The 19607-nt window shown below is 43.3% G+C and overlaps 1 protein-coding gene across 1 annotated transcript in view; it reads left to right on the top strand.

Annotated features, from left to right (window-relative positions):
- Nucleotides 1–3281: 3281 nt before the first annotated feature.
- Nucleotides 3282–19607, top strand: part of LOC126263242 (zwei Ig domain protein zig-8-like) — a 253264-nt gene continuing 236938 nt past the window's right edge. Inside the window, exon 1 of the mRNA XM_049960327.1 lies at nucleotides 3282–3365. Within this exon, the coding sequence (XP_049816284.1) occupies nucleotides 3282–3365 (84 nt within the window). The remainder of the gene's footprint in view (nucleotides 3366–19607) is intronic.

The raw sequence follows: 19607 nt of genomic DNA on the forward strand, positions 1-19607 counted from the left end.
AATAAATGAGTTACTACGGACGACGTTTCAGAGTTTTTAATAATAGTGAGAGATACAGTTTTCCCTTCCGGCTTCAGCCATTTTATTTCTTACACGACGCTGGCATACACCAGAAAAACTGTCTTCTTTAAGTTGGTACAGTATACGTTAAGCACTTGTGCTGCTTAAGAATTTCTTGTTTTCTTAATTTGTATGGCGGCGTCTATAACTACTCCGACGACACTTTTTGATTTCAACGTCCGGAAGGTATTCGTGTCAGATCCTTCATCAGCAAAACATTTAAATATACATGTTAACATTAACATCAGCTTTGAGTCTTCATCCTCCTCCCCCCCCCCCCCCCCTCATCCCACTGCGCACGATTGTTTCAACAAGGATAGCCACATCGCTCGAGGATTCTTTCATAATTCTGACCACTCGCAAAATCTGACAGAGGTATGGTTGTCACACGGCGGAGAAAGATTTCAGCAGCCAGGCCAGACTCAGCAAAATGTGATAGAGTCGACAATGTTACTTTTAAAATTTTCATAGGAAGATAAAACGCCGATCAGTTCGCCTCTGAGAGAAATCACTAAATATTCAACTCAGATTATTACCCGTAAGGTGTCACCAATATTTCTTTTAACTCTGATAAATTATCGGAAACCGAGTACATTACGAGCGGTACGAGTTGACTGTAAGTCAGTTAAAATAAAATGCTTGTAGTTATAGATTTATCGTCATCTTACACCTAGTTTCCATGCCTTTATCCAATAGAAATAGTACGGAATACTGATTGCCAAAATAATGGCGCGGCAAAGTACTGATTCATCGCCACTTTCCAAACATCAAATAACACCACGAAAACCACGCATCGGCAATGAAATAACGTCTTTTGTTGTGTGCTCTGGAAATATACAACTCTCTTACTAAACACGTCTTCACGTTACGTAGGAAATCCGGGAAACATTTGCAGGGTTATTTTTATAGCAAAGTTCCAGTCCTAATGTTCGGACATCATAGGTATTAAAGACTTATTGAAATTAGTTATTGTAGGGGCACATTCCATTTGAACTGCTGACGGCCTTGGGAGAGCCAGTCCTGACAAAACTCTACCATCTGGTGATCAAGATGTATCAGACAGGCGAAATAACCTCAGACTTCAATAAGACTATAATAATTCCAATCCCAAAGAAAGCTGATGTTGACAGATGAGTAAATTCCCGAACTATCAGTTTAATAAATCACAGCTGCAAAATACTAACGCGAATTCATTACAGACGAATGGAAAAACTGGTAGAAGTCGACCTCGGCGAAGATCAGTTTGGATTCCGTAGAAATATTGGAACACGTGAGTCAATAATGACTCAACGACAAATCTTAGAAGAAAGATTAAGGAAAGGCAAACCTACGTTTCTAGCATTTGTAGACTTGGAGAAAGCTTTTGACGATGTTGACTGGAATACTCTCTTTCAAATTCTGAAGGTGGTAGGGGTGAAATATAGGGAGCGAAAGGTTATTTACAACTTGTACGGAAACCAGACGGCAGTTATAAGAGTCGAGGGAAGCAATGGTTGGGAAGGGAGTGAGACAGGGTTGTAGCCTCTCCCCGATGTTATTAAATCCGTGCATTGAGCAAGGAGTAGAGGAAACGAAAGAAAAGTTCGGAGTAGGTATTAAAATCCACGGAGAAGAAATAAAAACCTTAAGGGTCACCGATGATATTGTAATTCTGTCAGAGACAGCAAAGGACCTGGAAGAGCAGTCTAACGGAATGGACATTGTCTTGAAAGGAGGATATAAGATGAACAGCAACAAAAGCAAAACGAGGATGATGGAATGTAGTCGAATTAAGTCGGGTGATGCTTAGGGAATTAGATTATGAAATGAGACTTTTAAAGTAGTGAAGGAATTTAGCTATTTGGGGAGCAAAATAAATGATGATGGTCGAAGTATAGAGGACATAAAATGTAGACTGGCATTGGCAAGGAAAGCGTTTCTGAAGAAGAAAAATTTGTTAACATCGAGTATAGATTTAAATGTCAGGAAGTCGTTTCTGAAAGTATTTGTATGGAGTGTAGCCATGTATGGAAATGAAACATGGGCAATAAACAGTCGGACAAGAAGAGAATAGAAGCTTTCGAAATGTGGTGCTACAGAAGAATGCTGAAGAATAGAAGGGTAGATCACATAACTAATGAGGAGGTATTGAATAGGATTGGGGAGAAGAGGAGTTGGTGGCACAACTTGTCAAGAAGAAGTGACCGGTTGGCAGGACATGTTCTGAGGCATCAAGGAATCACAAATTTAGCATTGGAGGGCAGCGTGGAGGGTAAAAATCGTAGAGGGAGACCAAGAGATGAATACACTAAGCAGATTCAGAAGGATGTAGGTTGCAGTAGGTACTGGGAGATGAAGAAGCTTGTGCAGGATAGAGTAGCATGGAGAGCCGTATCAAACCAGTCCCAGACCTGAGAACCACGACAATAATAGGGGCAGTCATATCAGAAAGCGTTATTGCCCCTTCCGTTCTTCTCACATACACGAAATGTTAAGACAGCGGGAGGGATATGTACGAAGAAGGCCGATAGGAGGTTTTCTGGCTCGCGATAGTACATCGCAAAATCAGACCACTGCAACGACGCTAACATTTCCATCCCCTTGTAGAGACTATCAAGGAAAATTTCATACCGTTCCGTTTTTTAATTTCTTTTCCTTGCAAGCACTAACCGAATTGAGCCTTTCCCGAGAAAGCAGTCGTTTCCCATGCCACTTAAATTTCCCACGGAACAATTTGTGTGAGTGATATACATATTTCAGCTTGCGGAGGGGAGGAGGAAATGATAATTTCCGGTATTAAAACCTGCGGGAGCCTAAATATTATCAAGTAATGGAGTCATAATTCTCGTGGCGCGCTTAGCGGGCCTAATGGACACTCTCGCTAGTGACTGCAGCAGTCGGAGGTGACGTCACGTTGCCGGAAAGGACGGAGCGGCGCAGGCTGCGAAAGAGACTACCACCCGCGCCTCGGACTGCCGTAGCAGCACATTGTGGGCCACGGCTATTGTGGCATGACTTATCTGCCGTCGGGAGAACTGCGGCGTGTCTTGGAACGCAATTAAAACTCTAATGGCCTGCCGTGCGAGGCTTTATCGCGGCGCATTACAGTTGTCGTCAATTAATTACGGGGCGCCGTAAATCTGTGCGCACGCTCGCCGCGTTCATCGCGGGCAGCCGTATCGCCGCGTGTCTGGGTCTGCACTTTGAATTAGGGCTGACGGCAACGCGAGAGGGTTCTGCGCATGCGCGAGGCGCCACTGTGCGCCGCTGACTGCGCCAAGTTGCCCCCCGATGCCGCCCCCGCCGCCGCCACCGCCGCCACCGCTGTAATTACACTGTTTTCTTGACTAATGTGACAGCCCTCTGCTCGAGCGGAGCACTTTATATTTTGTTCTACTCCGCGGCAGCCGCCCACTGTGAAAAACTGCCTGGTCGCAGTCGTAACGGCTCCAGCGATATAAAATTAATGCATAACCGCCGTTCTAAGTGGCTGCCGTTATTAGCGGCAATTCTCTTGGTAATTCGTTTCTTCAGCTAATAGTACTTACGCATCTATATAGGTCATTGCAAGCAGAACTGCAACAGGCACAAGAGAAAGAACTTATTTTTAATTAGTTTATTAATTGAGCCAAAGTGAGAAACAGGTTGTAGATATGTGTCACTTATTTTCTTCCAACCCTACAAATATCTCTTCATTTAATCACTTTTTTTCCTTTCTTTTTCCCATTCTATACATTCGTACATATTTTCATCATCTCTACGTATGCTGGCGTCTGTTAGGAGCCTTTCTCACTATTCTTCGTCCACAAAAGTTCAAAAATTTCTTAATGGAAGTGTTATATTTATTGCCACGGACTCCCCATCGTTCGCTGCTGTCCACTAAAATTGCAGCATCATGAAGGATAGTAAATAAAGGAATTTTGGTTAGTGTGCGTACGAAGTATAATAGATAGAATACGTGAATAGTAATGTGTATCATTTAGGGAAATACAGGCTGAGAAATTTAGTACAAAGAGCGGATAACTTTATCAGCGACAATGGCTCCAATACGGCTGGGCATCGAGCGGAACTGAACTTGATGGGTAGGCACGAGTACATCATTTCACCATGTTGCTCCAACTGTCTGCCAAAACGGAAGGTTAGTGGTGGGGTACAAGTGTCTGGAAAACCAATGATTTGATGTTTCCAATGTCGGAGAGGTCTATGGAACGTTCTGGCCAGGGTAGCATTCAACCACCCACTGCGTTATCTTGTTGGAAGATAACGTCACCGAGACGTCGGAAGGATGAGCACAGCCGCCGTCCTAAACACGTCACACACAAAACTGCTGTGCGAACCGAAGGTGATCATGTTGTGTACCCAATGGTACGTCACATTCTTACGCCAGTTGTTGGGCCCTTACCTGTATCTGCGTCGAACACAGAAACAGGACTCGTCTGAGGGAAGGAGACAGCAGTACTCTTTCCGCAGTAAATTTTGAAGTCCTTATTAAGCAAATAGTTTCGATGTTACCGTGCGTCGCCATGAGGCCCCTTTATAAACAATATAATCAAATTTAACAATCGACACTACTGAAGAGGACAATTATCTGACGAACGAACAACTTAATATTGGCAACATTTACCTCTGGCAGACCGTGATGCATTATTTTATCATGAAACAGATAAAACACGGTACTTTCTCACTTACCATTTGTTAGCATCCAACCGATATATGTTGATCCTTGTTGTTCTTCACTGTTTATATGACTTCTATACAATGTACACTTGTTCTTATTACCTTCAACTATTTTATATGATTTTTACTTCAGTCTTACAAATTATTAGAAGCATATTGCTGAGAAACCTTGCTTGGACGAGATTTTGACAGTTTTTTGCTGTTAACCTCCCTATTATGTTAACCGACTGCGGATCGACACATTTCTCGTCTTACTGGCTCGAAGTAAGTTACCAGGTTCATTTCAGTGTAAACTATACCTGTTAGGTACATGAAGTGTATATATGAAACAACGTACCTTAATCTTTATAATAGTCATCATTCGCTGAGGAGACAAAAGTCATGGGATGGCAAAATTCAGGTATACAGATGGCGGTACCATCGTGGACAAGAGATATAAAAGGGCATTGTATTCGCGGAGCTGTCTTTTCTACTCAGATTATTCAATCGCTGTCCATCTATTCTGCATAAGGGTCAACGGCCGGTCGAATACCTACCAAGGAAAACCACCAAGCCGCCGTGTGTTTTATGATGTAGATTTATTTAGACAATCAATTTCGACACCTCTATAATGCCATCTTCAGGCCCCTACACTAGATAATTTCATAAGTGGAGCAATGAATACCTATGTTCCATGATGAAGACTCGTAGTAAACACTAAAAAAAAAACGAATTGACGAAACAAAGATATTTATGGCTCCAGGTATGCAAGTTTCGATATAATTTATCATGTGAACATGGAATGCAAAGTGGCCTGAAAATGACTTTTTTGAGATGCTGAAGCTAGCCGTCTGAATAAAATAACTCCTCAAAACTTACCGCTGTTTGATGATTTTTCTTGGTATGTTTTCGACTTGATTATGGCTGCAAGGCTGAACGCGGAGTAGTAGTTGGAGATAAATGGGTAGGACATTCCGCTTCGAAAATTGTCAGGGAATTCCATATTCCCAGATCCACAGTGTCAACAATGTGCCCAGAATACCACATTTCAGGCTTTACCTCTCATCACGGACAACGCTGTGGCCGATTGTCTTTACTTAACGACCGAGAGCTGCGGTATTTTCGTCGAGTTCTTTGGCGAATTTCCTTGATAAGTATCAAGTGATTCACGTGAAATAGTTTCCAACGTGATTATAGTCGCAGTACGGGGATTAATAGACCGAAAGCGAAGTGGTAATTGGAGCTAGACGCATGGGACATTTTGTAAGTAGGCTGTTTAGGTTTTTATATTGGTAACGCCACGTAGCGCACTGTATGAAAATCACTGGCTGTGCTGTGTGCAGTCTGTGGCTGGGTGGCATTGTTGTAATACTCGCCATTGTAGCGTTGGGCAGTTGGCTGTTAACAGCGCGTAGCGTTGCGCAGTTGGAGGTGAGCCGCCAGCAGTGGTGGATGTAGGGAAGTGAAATGGCGGATTTTTGAGAGCGGATGATCTGGACGTGTGTCCATCAGAAACAGTACATTTGTAAGAATGGATGTCATGAACTGCTATATATATTATGACTTTTGAACACTATTAAGGTAAATACATTGTTTGTTCTCTATCAAAATCTTTCATTTTCTAACTATGCCGATCAGTAGTTAGTGCTTCAGTAGTTAGAATCTCTTATTTAGCTAGCAGTATTGGCGCTCGCTGTATTGCAGTAGTTCGAGTAACGAAGATTTTTGTAAGGTAAATGATTGATGAAAGGTATAGGTTAATATTAGTCAGGGCCATTCTTTTGTAGGGATTTTTTGAAAGTCAGATTGCGTTGCGCTAAAAATATAGAATAGGTAAAGAGCGAAATGTCTGAGTACGTTCAGTTCTGCTCAGGTGTTTGAAAATCAGATAATGTAAGAAGTTTATCAGCACAATCATTCATTAATTTTTCTAAGGGGACGTTTCAATTTCGTTTTGGATATCGTCAGCGAATTCAATATTCCGAGATCCACAGTGTCAAGAGTTATCGCTATCGCTTGAGCCTTTGTCCCGCATTTTGCGTGGGGTTGGCGTGGTTATATCGGATTTGGCATGTTAATTTGAAGGGGTGGCCGGATGTCCTACCTGCCGCCGCCCCGTACCTTCCGGGACGGAATCAGAGTACCCCACCTGTCTGCGTCTAGTGTAAATCAGGGAAAAGTGCGGATGTGTTTCAAATGTCTGTGAGTCACGTAACCGAGGCGGGACGTGTGGACCAGCCCAGTATTCAGCTAGAGGGATGTGGAAAACCGCCTAAAAACCACATCCAGTCTGGCTGGCACACTGGCCCTCGTCGGTAATCTGGCGGGCGGATTCTATCCGGGGCCAGCGCGCCTACCCGAGCCCAGGAAGCAGCGCATCCACAGTGTCAACAGTGTGCCGATAATATCACATTTCAGACATTACCTCTCACCACAGTCAATGCTTATCAATGGCCTTCATTTAACACCCGAGAGCAGCAGCGTTTGCGAAGAGTTGTCAGTGCTAACAGACGTGCAATACTGTTTGAAATAAGCGCAGAAATTAGTGTATGACGTATGACGAACGTGCAAACGTATCCATGAGGGCAAAGGGGCGAAATTTGACGGGTTATGGCAGCAGACGACCGACGAGAGAGGCTTTGCTAACGGCACGACGTCGCCTGCAGCGCCTCTCCTGGGCTCGTGACGATGTCGGTTTGACCCAAGACGTCTCGAAAACTGTGACCTGGTCAGATGAGTCCCGATTTCCGTTGGTAAGTGCCGGTGGTAGCGTTCGAGTGTGGTACAGAGTCCACCACGACGCCATGTACCCAAGTTGTCAACAAGGAACTGTGCAACCTGGTGGTGGTTCCATGCTGGTGTGTGCTGTGTTTGCCTAGAATGAAATGGGTCCCCTCGTCCAGCTTAACCGATCATTGAATGAATATGCTTATTCGTGAACGTCATGTTCCCGAGAAACAATGCAATTTTTGTGTATGACAATGCTCCACGTCACGGGCTATAATTGTTCGCGATTAGTTTGAAGAACGCTGTGGACAGTTCGAGCGATTGATTTGGCCACACAGAGCACCAGTCATGAATCCCATTGAACAGTTATGGGGCATAATTGAGAGGTCAATTAGTGCACAAAATCCGTTACTGACAGTACTTTCGCAAGTATGGACGGCTACAGAGCCAGAATGATCAGTATTTCTTTTGGGTACTTCCAACGACTTGTCGAGTCCATCGCACGTCGACTTACTGCACTACGCGGGGCCAACCGAGGTCCGACACGACATTAGGAGGTATTCTACAGCTTTTGTCTCCTCGGTGTATAGTACACTCAAAGCACCACAAAATCAAAACGGAACATTAACACCATTATTCTTCTAGGGGTCACGAGATAGAAATACACTAACTTATTCTCTCTCTCTGTTGACAGTGCTACGTAACCTTCCAGTACTGGTGGTGGTGAAACTCTACCTAAGTAGGAAGATTACCGTCGCTTTGTCATGTCCTAGCGCTCCTGCAAGCTACTGTCTGTAGTAAATGGTTTCTTAATTTCGTAAGGTCCACGAAATTACTGGCCCCTGCGAGTTACTGCCGGGTATTGATAATTTCTTGCGGAAGGTTTTAACCAACCGGTAAAAAATTTGAACGCAACGGGTAAAGCAATATATTTTTTTTAACCACTCACTACAGAAGGCACCTATACAGGGCGTAATAGTCAGTATATAGCCTTTATTTGCTTTAATGGCCCAGAATTCGACTGTGGTACTGACTTTCATCTGTTCTTTATGAGGAGGGAGCAAGTAATCAGTCGAGGGTAGAGATTAATTGATATTTATTCAGTACCGATGGTATTTCAACAACTAGTCGTGATATTCTTGCAATATACATCATCAAAAACGTTCTCTCTAGTTAACATGATTCAGTTTCGCGACGTAATTATGGAATGGGACAGGGGAACGCAGACCTGGCTTCAATGTAATTTTATACAAACACACAATTATACCTTAACCCATGCTTATTACAGTCAATTGCTGTAGGTAACGCAGAACAAGTTCAGCAAAGAGACTACAAGCAAAACTAGGTCAGGGTGGGAGAGTATTTCACAAGTCTTTATCAAATCAATGGGCATTAAAATCCGTTACTTTTCCTAGTGAGCCGGCCGAAGTGGCCGTGCGGTTAAAGGCGCTGCAGTCTGGAACCGCAAGACCGCTAGGGTCGCAGGTTCGAATCCTGCCTCGGGCATGGATGTTTGTGATGTCCTTAGGTTAGTTAGGTTTAACTAGTTCTAAGTTCTAGGGGACTAATGACCTCAGCAGTTGCGTCCCGTAGTGCTCAGAGTCATTTTTTTCCTAGTGGCACGAGTTTAAACCACAACATCGCCAACAAATCAAATAGTTATACGGGAGCACAAGAAACATCATCACTTCAATGCTATTCAACACACATGGACAACTTTCGGCAGCCAACAGAAAGCCAGAAAAATACGGACACACAAGATTATTCCTTCCCTATTCTACACATGCCCACTATCGTATGATTATTCATCGTTCTGACCGAAACTACAGTTCATCAATGTGGCGGTTGCTTAGCCGACCACGTGGCGAGAAATCAAGTTCACAAAGCAAAACATAAGGCAAATGAATAAAAATCCCCCAAAATATTACTGTGAATGAAAGAAGAGAATAAAATGCATTCAAAGTGAATTTTCGTTACGTACACAGCAAAAAATATGACCGTGAGCCTAAGGCCCATGGTGCATGGCCTGACCAAGTCACAAACGCAAAGATCTAAAGAAATTCGAATAAATTATGAAAATAAATTCGCTCATGGAGTTTAGTCGTAATCTCGCAATCTGGACTTCATTACCGACCATATTTTAGACCATCTAATACCTTTGTTAACTTTACCAAAACGAAAGCTGCGTTTCCAGGTCTGTCCAGCGCCGCGAAACAGGAACAAGTGCTCGATCGGACACCACACCTAACCGTTCTTCGTTCAAAAGGTGGTGGAGGGGATGGTTCGCAAACCTAACGGAGCCAATCCTCGGATCTTCGCGATCTATCTGACCTGACTTGCCCACCATCTTTGCCAAACTTGTTCACGTTTAGGGGGTTGGTACTACCCTACCAAAGAACTACACTCCACATGCAATGCTACAACCTCTGACCAGAGCTTTCTGCTGCATCACATACTATATCATTCATACAGTCCAAGGTCGTATAAGGGAAAGGATACAATGAAACGTGGCTCACATGAAATAAAATGAGTAAATAAATACCACTTGGTCCATTCTCTTCCGTTGGTCATACACGGAACTCGCTTCTGCAGAGTCAAAACGCTCTGGCTATAGTTCTCCTGTACCGGAATTTATTGGAAAAATATATGGAACGGGACAACAAGTTCCGTTTCAACGAAAACGACGCGGATCGAGCCACAGGCCAGATGTAAGGAAATGCGTATGTTACAACTTTGGTCTGAGAAGGCATCGATTGTACTTTCGCAGCATGAATTTTACTTTATAAGTTATTCGTTAAAGCCTCTTTTTATAACTATGAAACGTTATGTTATGTGCTGTTAGGTGGTCAGTAGAATCAGTCGAAACCTTCTTTGTTAGTTTCAGAAAGAACTTTGACAGTCATCCTCGTTGTGGATCAAGATACAAAGTTCATGGAGACTCGAATGGTTCGATGAATTTGTTACTGATAACACCAACTATATTACACTCGAAGGCGGATGGATAACACTAACATTGATTGTGCAAAGAGAGAGCGTAATGGGTCAGCTAACGTTCTAAATACTCATAATGGATCTGTCACGTTATGTCACAAGATTCTGTTGCTTTTATCTATCGTAAAGTATCGACGTTGGACGATCATAATGACGTGCAAAATTATTTAAGTAGTATTTGTAGGTGGCGTACAGAATGTCAGCTTACTAAAAATGTGTGAAAATGCAAAATATTTCACTGTAATTTAAAACCATGTAATATTCCTTTATAAGATTGTTATACACTGAGAATCCATCACATGGTTTAAAAAATTAAGAGTACTGCCAATAAACTGTACGAAATGGGATGAATGCCTATAATCGGTTGAAGGTAAGGTGGGTGAATGGCTGAGACTTGTCGGGAATCCTTTGGAAACTCGCATTGCATATGTTAACGAGACTTTAAATAAGGCAACAGAGAGACTACGCAGTACGACTCATGTTTGTAGTTCTTATGCCAATACAGTCATATCAGTCGTTTATTTCATGTGTGGATAATCGCACAAGCTACACTATATTCCGTGGTGCACAGAGAAATGTGGATATTTTCATATTGTTCAGATCCTGAAAATAAAGTAGCATAAAATCGATAACAGTGGCCGGATATTTCATGAAAAGCAGACTGATTTACGAATTATAGATGTAGGATACAAGAGAGCTGGGAGAAAATACACCAAATATCGCACGATAATTATATTAACAACAAAATTTTAAACTCGAAATAGAAAACGTGGTATCTGAACCGAGACGAGCTATTCAGGTCACCCTACCGCGTTCCCTTTCGCTGTGATGAAATCATGTCGCAGTGAGTGACGTGTATCGAGGTGCGCAAAACCGAGGGGGCGATTATTTTAAGCATCGCGTTAAAGGGGAGCTGCCGTTCCGCTCCTGCCGACCACCTCGGGTTTCGTTGCCACCACCGGAGCGCCGGAGCTCCAGGTGAAAGATATTTGTATTCTCTCCCGTAGCCTGCGATGAGATGAACTGTTTGCAAGTCTTTCCTATGTGTGCGTAAATTTGTCCAGCCTGAATAAAACCCATCAGTACTGCACTGTATACACTTTTAATTTAATTTGCTTAGAAAAATTTGAATGTCACTATGGTAGCAGACTTAATGTACCAGGAAGCACAAGGGTGCTATGCAACAGTGTAAGCTTCTCATGTATTCAAAATTAAAATTTGTGCAGCCGTGGATAACAGCCAGAACTAAGCAACAGTAAGAGACGAAAATCTAAAAAGTCAATTATACTTACGTTGTCCCCAGAACTTAATAAATGAGGTCGTTACAGAAAGTAGAGGCCACACTAACCTAGTTTATGAGGTGGGGCAGCAGACTGTCAGTTGTTGCATAAGCAATACTCTGGATGATCGACTTATCAGGCACCGTAGGATCAGTCAACGTGTCGTTGCTGTGTTGATAACGTGAACAGCCGAAAGAAATAGGAAACTGCAAAAAATGGCTCTGAGCACTATGGGACTCAACTGCTGTGGTCATCAGTCCCCTAGAACTTAGAACTACTTAAACCTAACTAACCTAAGGACATCACACACAGCCATGCCCGAGGCAGGATTCGAACCTGCGACCGTAGCAGTCGCACGGTTCCGGACTGCGCGCCTAGAACCGCGAGACCACCGCGGCCGGCCTAGGAAACTGCACTTCTTATCTTGTTTTCCTAGGGCATGCTCCTCTACCGAATGTTAAATGATGATAGCAGGCTCCCGGTACAATATTCTGGAGTAAAACAGTTGTTCGTTCGGATCTCCAGCGGAAGGACGTCATCATGACAGAACTATGGGGTACGTGCAATACACGGTGTCGACTTATTTGACATTGCAATGTAATTTGGTACGCACGTAAATGAAATAAACAGTTTAATAACAAAGATTCGGTAACCACCCAAATCACAATACATAAAGTTCGTCTGCCAAAAGTTTTTCCTTTATTTAAGCGTACATTCAGACTGTTGACCATGGACTGCAAGGCACATTTTCAGTCGCCGTTCGAAAGAACGATGAACAGATGTAGTTTCAGTGGATGATACGAATCGTCTGGCGTACTTGGGGCTTCAGCATAAACTACAACTTTTTCGAGAGCTCCTTCAAGGAAAGTAAATCAAGAGGAGCCAAATCGAGGGGCTCTCGCATGCAATTTTACAACAGTATTTCCTCCTATTCAACACCCAGGAAAGTTCTCATTCAATATTTGGGTTGCAACAAGAGACGAGTGAGCTGGACGACCGTTGTGTTGCAGCCACATACAACGTCGAGCATCCAGTGTCACTTCTTCTAGAGGAAGCGGCAGAATGTTCGTCAAACACTGTGCGCAAGAATGTTCATTTAAAACGACTGAGATGAAGTAAAGTCCCATGATGTAATTTCCTATGATGGCGCACCACACGTTTATGCTCCACGGCCACTCATATAGCACGTGACGAAGCCAGTGCTCAGTAGTGCTTGTTATGCAAATTTACATAAGCGTTGTTAATAAACTTTGCTTCATCGGTAAAGAGCAAACGTTTGAGTAACGCACTGTAGGTTTATCTCGCAGTTACTGAAGGGCAAATGCGCAAAATTCCGTACGAATTTCGAAATCACGGTCGTCGAGTGCTTGATGTGGTGAGAGATAATAGAGATGGAAATTCTGTCGATGCAGAATGCGAATGACACTCGTCTCCCTGATTCCACGTACCTTGGCAATATGTCTCGTACCACTGAGCGGATTCATTGACGACGTAGCCAGGACAGCTTCTTCGTGTCCGCTGTCAGTTTCAGTATTGTCTCTTGTCCTCTCTTTGAAGTTCAATCAGTCTGTCCGCACCTGCGTGTTCATAATTCGGACAGTTGCCTGGTGCGTCGGGCATTGAAGATCCGGACAGACAGCCCTATACTGCACTGTTTTTACAGCAGTTCTTTTAAATTCACCATACAAACGTAGTACACACAGATTCTCCTCGCTGCTGTGCATGTCACCAAGCAATGAATGCTGAGGCATGAATGAGCGGCCTACAGTGCAGACAAGTAAACAGGCAAATGTGTGCCGCGCGGGGTAAGCGTGTGGTCTGGGGCGCCTTGTCACGGTTCGCTCGGCTGCCTACCCGTCGGAGGTTCGAGTCCTCCCTCGGGCATGGATGTGTGTGTTGTTCTTAGCTGAAGTTAGTTTGTTAGATTAAGTAGTGCGTAAGCCTAGGGACCGATGACCTCAGCAGTTTAGTCCCACAGCCCTTACGACAAAAAATAAAAGCAAATATGTTGACATTCTGACAGCGTAGCATCAGAGCTCTGCTTGGCGATGTTTGCACCGCTAATGCCGATTCCGGGCACCGTGCTCTCAAGTGAGTTTTAGAGCAACGTGGTTGAGTATGTGATTGTAGAATACACCGACGTGATCATTCTTAATGGCGGAGCTCACGGTACTGCAAGAGCTGCTCGTCGTATTTTTCAGGATCTTTCTCCGCGACGTCCGACTCAGTAGAATACCTTTTCCACCACAACGACGCAGTGGCTTCGAGAAAGAGCACCTTCACCATCAGCAGGCGTGACTTTAGTGTTCCAAGAGGAGGTCATATAGCATCACGTTGAAAAGAGCCCGTCAACAAGCAGACGAGCAATTTCTTTGACTATTAAGGAGGGGGTATCGTAAAGCACTGGTTTACTGGTTCTCGCCTAACCAATTACTTGTAAAAGTGGTCCCGTTACCATATGTTTTCAAATGGTTGTAGCAAGGGAACGATACGTTTCCGGACACGGGTTCCAATTCAAAATATTATCTACTCACTCCCCGCAGCAAGTCCTAGAAGTTTCTAGCAGGAATTTCCGAACATTCTGTATATAATGATGTTCAAATGGTTCAAATGGCTCTGAGCACTATGGGACTCAACTGCTGTGGTCATAAGTCCCCTAGAACTTAGAACTACTTAAACCTAACTAACCTAAGGACAGCACACAACACTCAGCCATCACGAGGCAGAGAAAATCCCTGACCCCGCTGGGAATCGAACCCGGGAACCCGGGCGTGGGAAGCGAGAACGCTACCGCACGACCACGAGATGCGAGCTATAATGATGTGACAAGGGTCGTGGGATACTCGTAATATCGTGTCGAACCTACTTTTACCCGGCTTAGTGCAGCAGCTCGACGTGACATGGAGTCAACAAGTCGGTGTAGAGTTATTGAGCTGTACAGCCTCTATAGCGGTCTATAGTTGCGAAAGTGCTGCCGGTGCAGGATGTTGTGTATGAACTGACCTACCGGTTATGTCCTATAAAAGTTCGACGGGGATCAGGCCGGGCCATCTGCGTGACAAAATCGTTCTCTCCAATTTGTAACACCGAAAATAAAAAATGCGTGGCAGCTGCTATCGATACATTTTTTTTTTTGCTGAGTTGCATGTAAATATTTGTAATTTAAATCCTTCCTCTTAATAATTAAGGACATTGTTCCACTGTACGTGTAAATTTAGTTAGAAGTCTGTTGACATTTCATTGTATTTATCTGTGTCCTACTGTGAAATTTATAAGCTCTGGGAAAAAGCCAAAGGAATTGTTATTTGCATCAGCTAGCAACTATAATAGCAGTGCTTGTGCTTTGTAAAATCTTTGGGTAGGGGTTTCTTGTGCGGAGCGCGCGGAGAGAGAGGGAGACGGGTTCCAGCGCTTGTAGTGTGCGAAGTGTTTCGTTACCGCTCTCGCAGTAGAGAGTACCGTTTTCGGCAGCATCATGTGCGCGCGCCGGCTAGATGTCTAGTAACAGGAGTAAGGACAGTGGACGGGCGCAAGAGGCTGTATTAATTACGATTGCCCTTTCCTGTAATTAGCCGTGGCTCCACATGATGCTACCGTCTTCCACAACAGCAGCAGTTCCAGCAACACAGTTTCGTCGTGTGCACAGCACTGAAGTAAGACAGTTCATTGGCAGAAAGTATTAACGGCTAACCCAGTAGCACAACTGAATGTGATTTGATTGATAATATTTATTTAAATAATAATCAGTTAAACTCATGGCTATTGTGTCCTCGTTGCCCCCAGGCACTGTTACCGAGCAGAATCCTTGTTCCTTTTTTTCCTTATATGCTGATTCTCATAAGAAATGGTTCAAATGGCTCTGAGCACTATGGGACTCAACTGCTGTGGTCATCAGTCCCCTAGAACCTAGAACTACTTAAACCTAACTAACCTAAGGACAGCACACACATCCATGCCCGAGGCAGGATTCGAACCTGCGACCGTAGCAGTCGCACGGTTCCGGACTGCGCGCCTAGAACCGCGAGACCACCGCGGCCGGCATAAGATATAAACTAAACAGTTACAGCCAGTTTATTAATGAATAATTTCACTTTAAAGAATTTTAGCCTCAGTCTACTTTCAATTAACTGTTGTACAACAGAAGCTTCAGTATATGACTGAAGTAAAGCAACTTCATTTTTCAAGTTTGAGAATCTATCACTGGAAAAAATCCAAATCTAACGAAAATTCATAAATTAGGAGGGCGGAAGTTTTATTTATTTTACGTACAGCTTCGAGCACATGGCTGTTTGGTTTGGTATGTATTCTAGTGTTTAATTGTGTTCAAGTCAGTAAAAAAGGCTCAGTTGTTCAGACAATAATATGAAATCCAATTTGCAAAATAAGTAATTGCAAAGTAAAATGTGCTTGCTTTTTATCTAAATTTCTTTGATGACGTTATTTTGAGGTCAATGAAAGTCATTGTGCACGTAACGAAGTTCAATACTAACATACAGTTTAATTACATATTTTCAAATCATTACTCGATTGCCTTTTTCAATATTTAATGTCAAACATAACGTAAGAGTGACGTCTCAGTTTTCTTTAACATTATATACTCAATTAAAATTAGTGTCAAAAAACGTGACAACCTTCAGTTGCCACGTCAATGTTTAATAATACTTGTTTCTCTTTCCCATCATCTTGTAACGATCGTTAATTATTTCCTTTTCGTTCACTAGTGTAACTTTTGGATTCATGATTAGTGGTACCCCATTTTGTCCAGTGTTGTTCGTGAGTTAATGCAAAAAATAACTTTCATTTTCCAAATTATAGCCCTGTTCGGTTTAATTACTTTTTATTTTTAGTAGACTTTCCATCAGAAGGGTGATTGTACACTTTCCTCCTACTTATCAGTATCACTTCTTCGGGAAAGATAGCCTTATCAAATTAGAAAAAATCCATTAGGTATACACGCGATCAGTGGTCAAATTCTATATCGCAAGCGGGATATGCCGATTAGTAAGAGGGAGGTTACTAATTGTCCAGAAAGTTCTTCAAACCAATCACGAACAATTTTTGTCCAGGGGAATGACATCGTTGGTTGCGTATGTGATGTCCATAAATGGCAGCAAATTGTCTCCAAGTAGCCGAACATAACAATTTCCAGTCAATAATAGGCTCCGTTGGACGAGGGGATCCAATCCATTCCACGCAAACACATCCCACACCGTTATGGACTCACCAAGAACTTGGAGACTGCCTTGTTGACAACTTGGGTCCACGGTTTTCTGTGGTCTGCGCCACATCCGAAATCTGCCGTCAGCTCTTACCAACTGAAATCGAGACTCATCTTACTGCCCACATTTTTCCATACTCTAGGGTCCACCGCAGGTGACGTCGTGCTGTTGGCAAAGGCACTCGCATCGGTCGTCTGCTGCCACAGCCCATTAACGCCATATTTCAGCGTACTGTCCTAACGGATACTTTCGTCGTACGTCCCACACAAATTCCTGCGGTTATTTCACGTAGTTTCGCTTGTTTTTATAGCATTGCCAAAGTTACACAAACGTCGCCCCTCTCGGTCATTAAGTGAAGGCCGTCGGTAACTGCGTTGTCTTTGGTGCGTTAATTCCTGGAATGCGGTATTCTCAGCACGTTCTTGACACTATGGCTCTCGGAATATTGATTTCCCTAACAATTTCCGAAATGCGATGTCCTATGCGTATAGTTCCAATGCGTATCCGCTTTGGAATCCTATTAATTTACGTTGTGCACCCCTAATTATGTCATATGAATCACCTGAGTACAAATAACAGCTTCGCCAATGCGTTGCCCATAACCTATAATAGCTTGTACACCCACTAATACCGCCGTCTGTATATGTGCATATCAGTATCCCATTGCCCTTTTTTCTTTTTTTCCAGACCCGACACTCAAACGAACTCGATGAGAATATTTTTGGAAGAGGAGTAGGTAAAGATGAATTGGGAGATTTGGTACAGCGAGAAAAATTTACACAGGACTGAAAGACCTAAAGAGAACTACGCCTCTGGAGTAGGTGCCATATATGAAACAAGCAAAATGTGCTGAGACTTTCAGGGGACATTGTACGTGAAATTCGTTGAAATTTGACATTTGCTGTTGTCTACTCCATAATGTACTTTGGAATTTCCTGAACATTTTGGTATTTAATATATTAAAATCAGACAATTCCTAGACCTTCATGGTTGGTTCTGTGCACTATGGGACTTAACATATATGGTCATCAGTCCCCTAGAATTTAGACCTACTTAAACCTAACTAACCTAAGGACATCACACAACACCCAGTCATCACGAGGCAGAGAAAATCCCTGACCGCGCCGGGAATCGAACCCGGGAACCCGAGCGTGGGAAGCGAGAACGCTACCGCACGACCACGAGCTGCGGACCCTAGACCTTCAGAGAATATTTTTAATGTTTACGTGTGACTGTCAAATTTCGCGGCTACGCATATACTACCACACTAGCGCAGTCATATCTTGGGGACTACACAGTCTAAAACACTGTGAATGGCTTTGTTGGTGTGGGACATGTCAAGAAAGGCATGGGAACACGCCTGCGTAACCTAAAAACCAAGCTGAGTAATACAAAACTGTCTGATGGCAACACAATAAAACGTGCTGGAAGACTAACGGACAAAGTAACTGATGAATTACAGGAATATTATAACTGTGACAATTTAGAGAACTGTGACAGTTTAGAGAAGATGAAATTAGCTATGTGGACCACTTTCTTTCATCGAATATTAACCGATGAAAACCATGTTGTGCTTTGTGTCCACCTCCACCAAACACTTGGTGTAAATATTGGCAAGCTGAATTTTCTGGCACCCTGCATGAATTTATACATAAACATTCTCATTCTTTAGCAGTAATGGAGGCAATCAAACCTATTTACAGAGATTTGGCAAATCCTGATCTACTAAAGAAGTATTTACATGGGAAAATCCAGAATGTGAATGAGTCCTTCAATAATGTTGTGTGGTGCCGTGTGCCTAAAAATGTATTTTTTGTCCTTATGACTCTAACGTTAGCAGTGTATGATGCTGCAGTAATCTTTAATGGTGGGAACTATGAAAGACTTAAGATTCTGGAGGAGCTAGGGTTAGAATGGACAGAACACAGCTAAAGGACTGCGGGAACTGGATGAGCTTCGAGTACGTGAAGCAGAGTTAGCTGCTCAGCAAATGACACTATGGGACTTAACTCTAAGGTCATCAGTCCCCTAGAATTTAGAACTACTTAAACCTAACTAACCTAAGGACATCACAGGCATCCATGCCCGAGGCAGGATTCCAACCTGCGACCGTAGCGGTCGCGCGGTTCCAGACGGAAGCGCCTAGAACCGCTAAGCCACACCGGCCGGCCGGTTATTTGGTAAGCGTGATAGCGTTACGGAGATGTTTAGCAAACTCAAGTGGCAGACTCTGCAAGAGAGGAGCTATGCATCGCGGTGTAGCTTGCTGACCAAGTTTCGAGAGGGTGCGTTTCTGGATTAGGAATTGAATATATTGCTTCCCCCTACTTATACCTCCCGAGGAGATCACGAATGTAAAATCAGAGAGATTCGAGCGCGCACGGAGGCTTTCCGGCAGTCGTGCTTCCCGCGAACCATACGCGTTTGGAACAGGAAAGGGAGGTAATGACAATGGCACGTAAAGTGCTCTCCGCCACAGACCGTTGGGTGGCTTGTGGAGTATAAATGTAGATGTAGATGTAGAAACTTAATTCAGCTTTGATTAATATCATGAACGAATTTTTAATTTAACTGAGCTCGGTGTTGAGTAATTAGCCTTGAAATTTAAAAACAGAAACTATTCGAAGTGAAGCTAAGAGTTAAATTTAGTTGAATCGAATTTTGGCTACTGATATAATCATAGAGTTTGACTAGT

The sequence above is a fragment of the Schistocerca nitens genome, chromosome 6 (genome assembly GCF_023898315.1).
Source record: "Schistocerca nitens isolate TAMUIC-IGC-003100 chromosome 6, iqSchNite1.1, whole genome shotgun sequence".
Taxonomy (NCBI): domain Eukaryota; kingdom Metazoa; phylum Arthropoda; class Insecta; order Orthoptera; family Acrididae; genus Schistocerca; species Schistocerca nitens.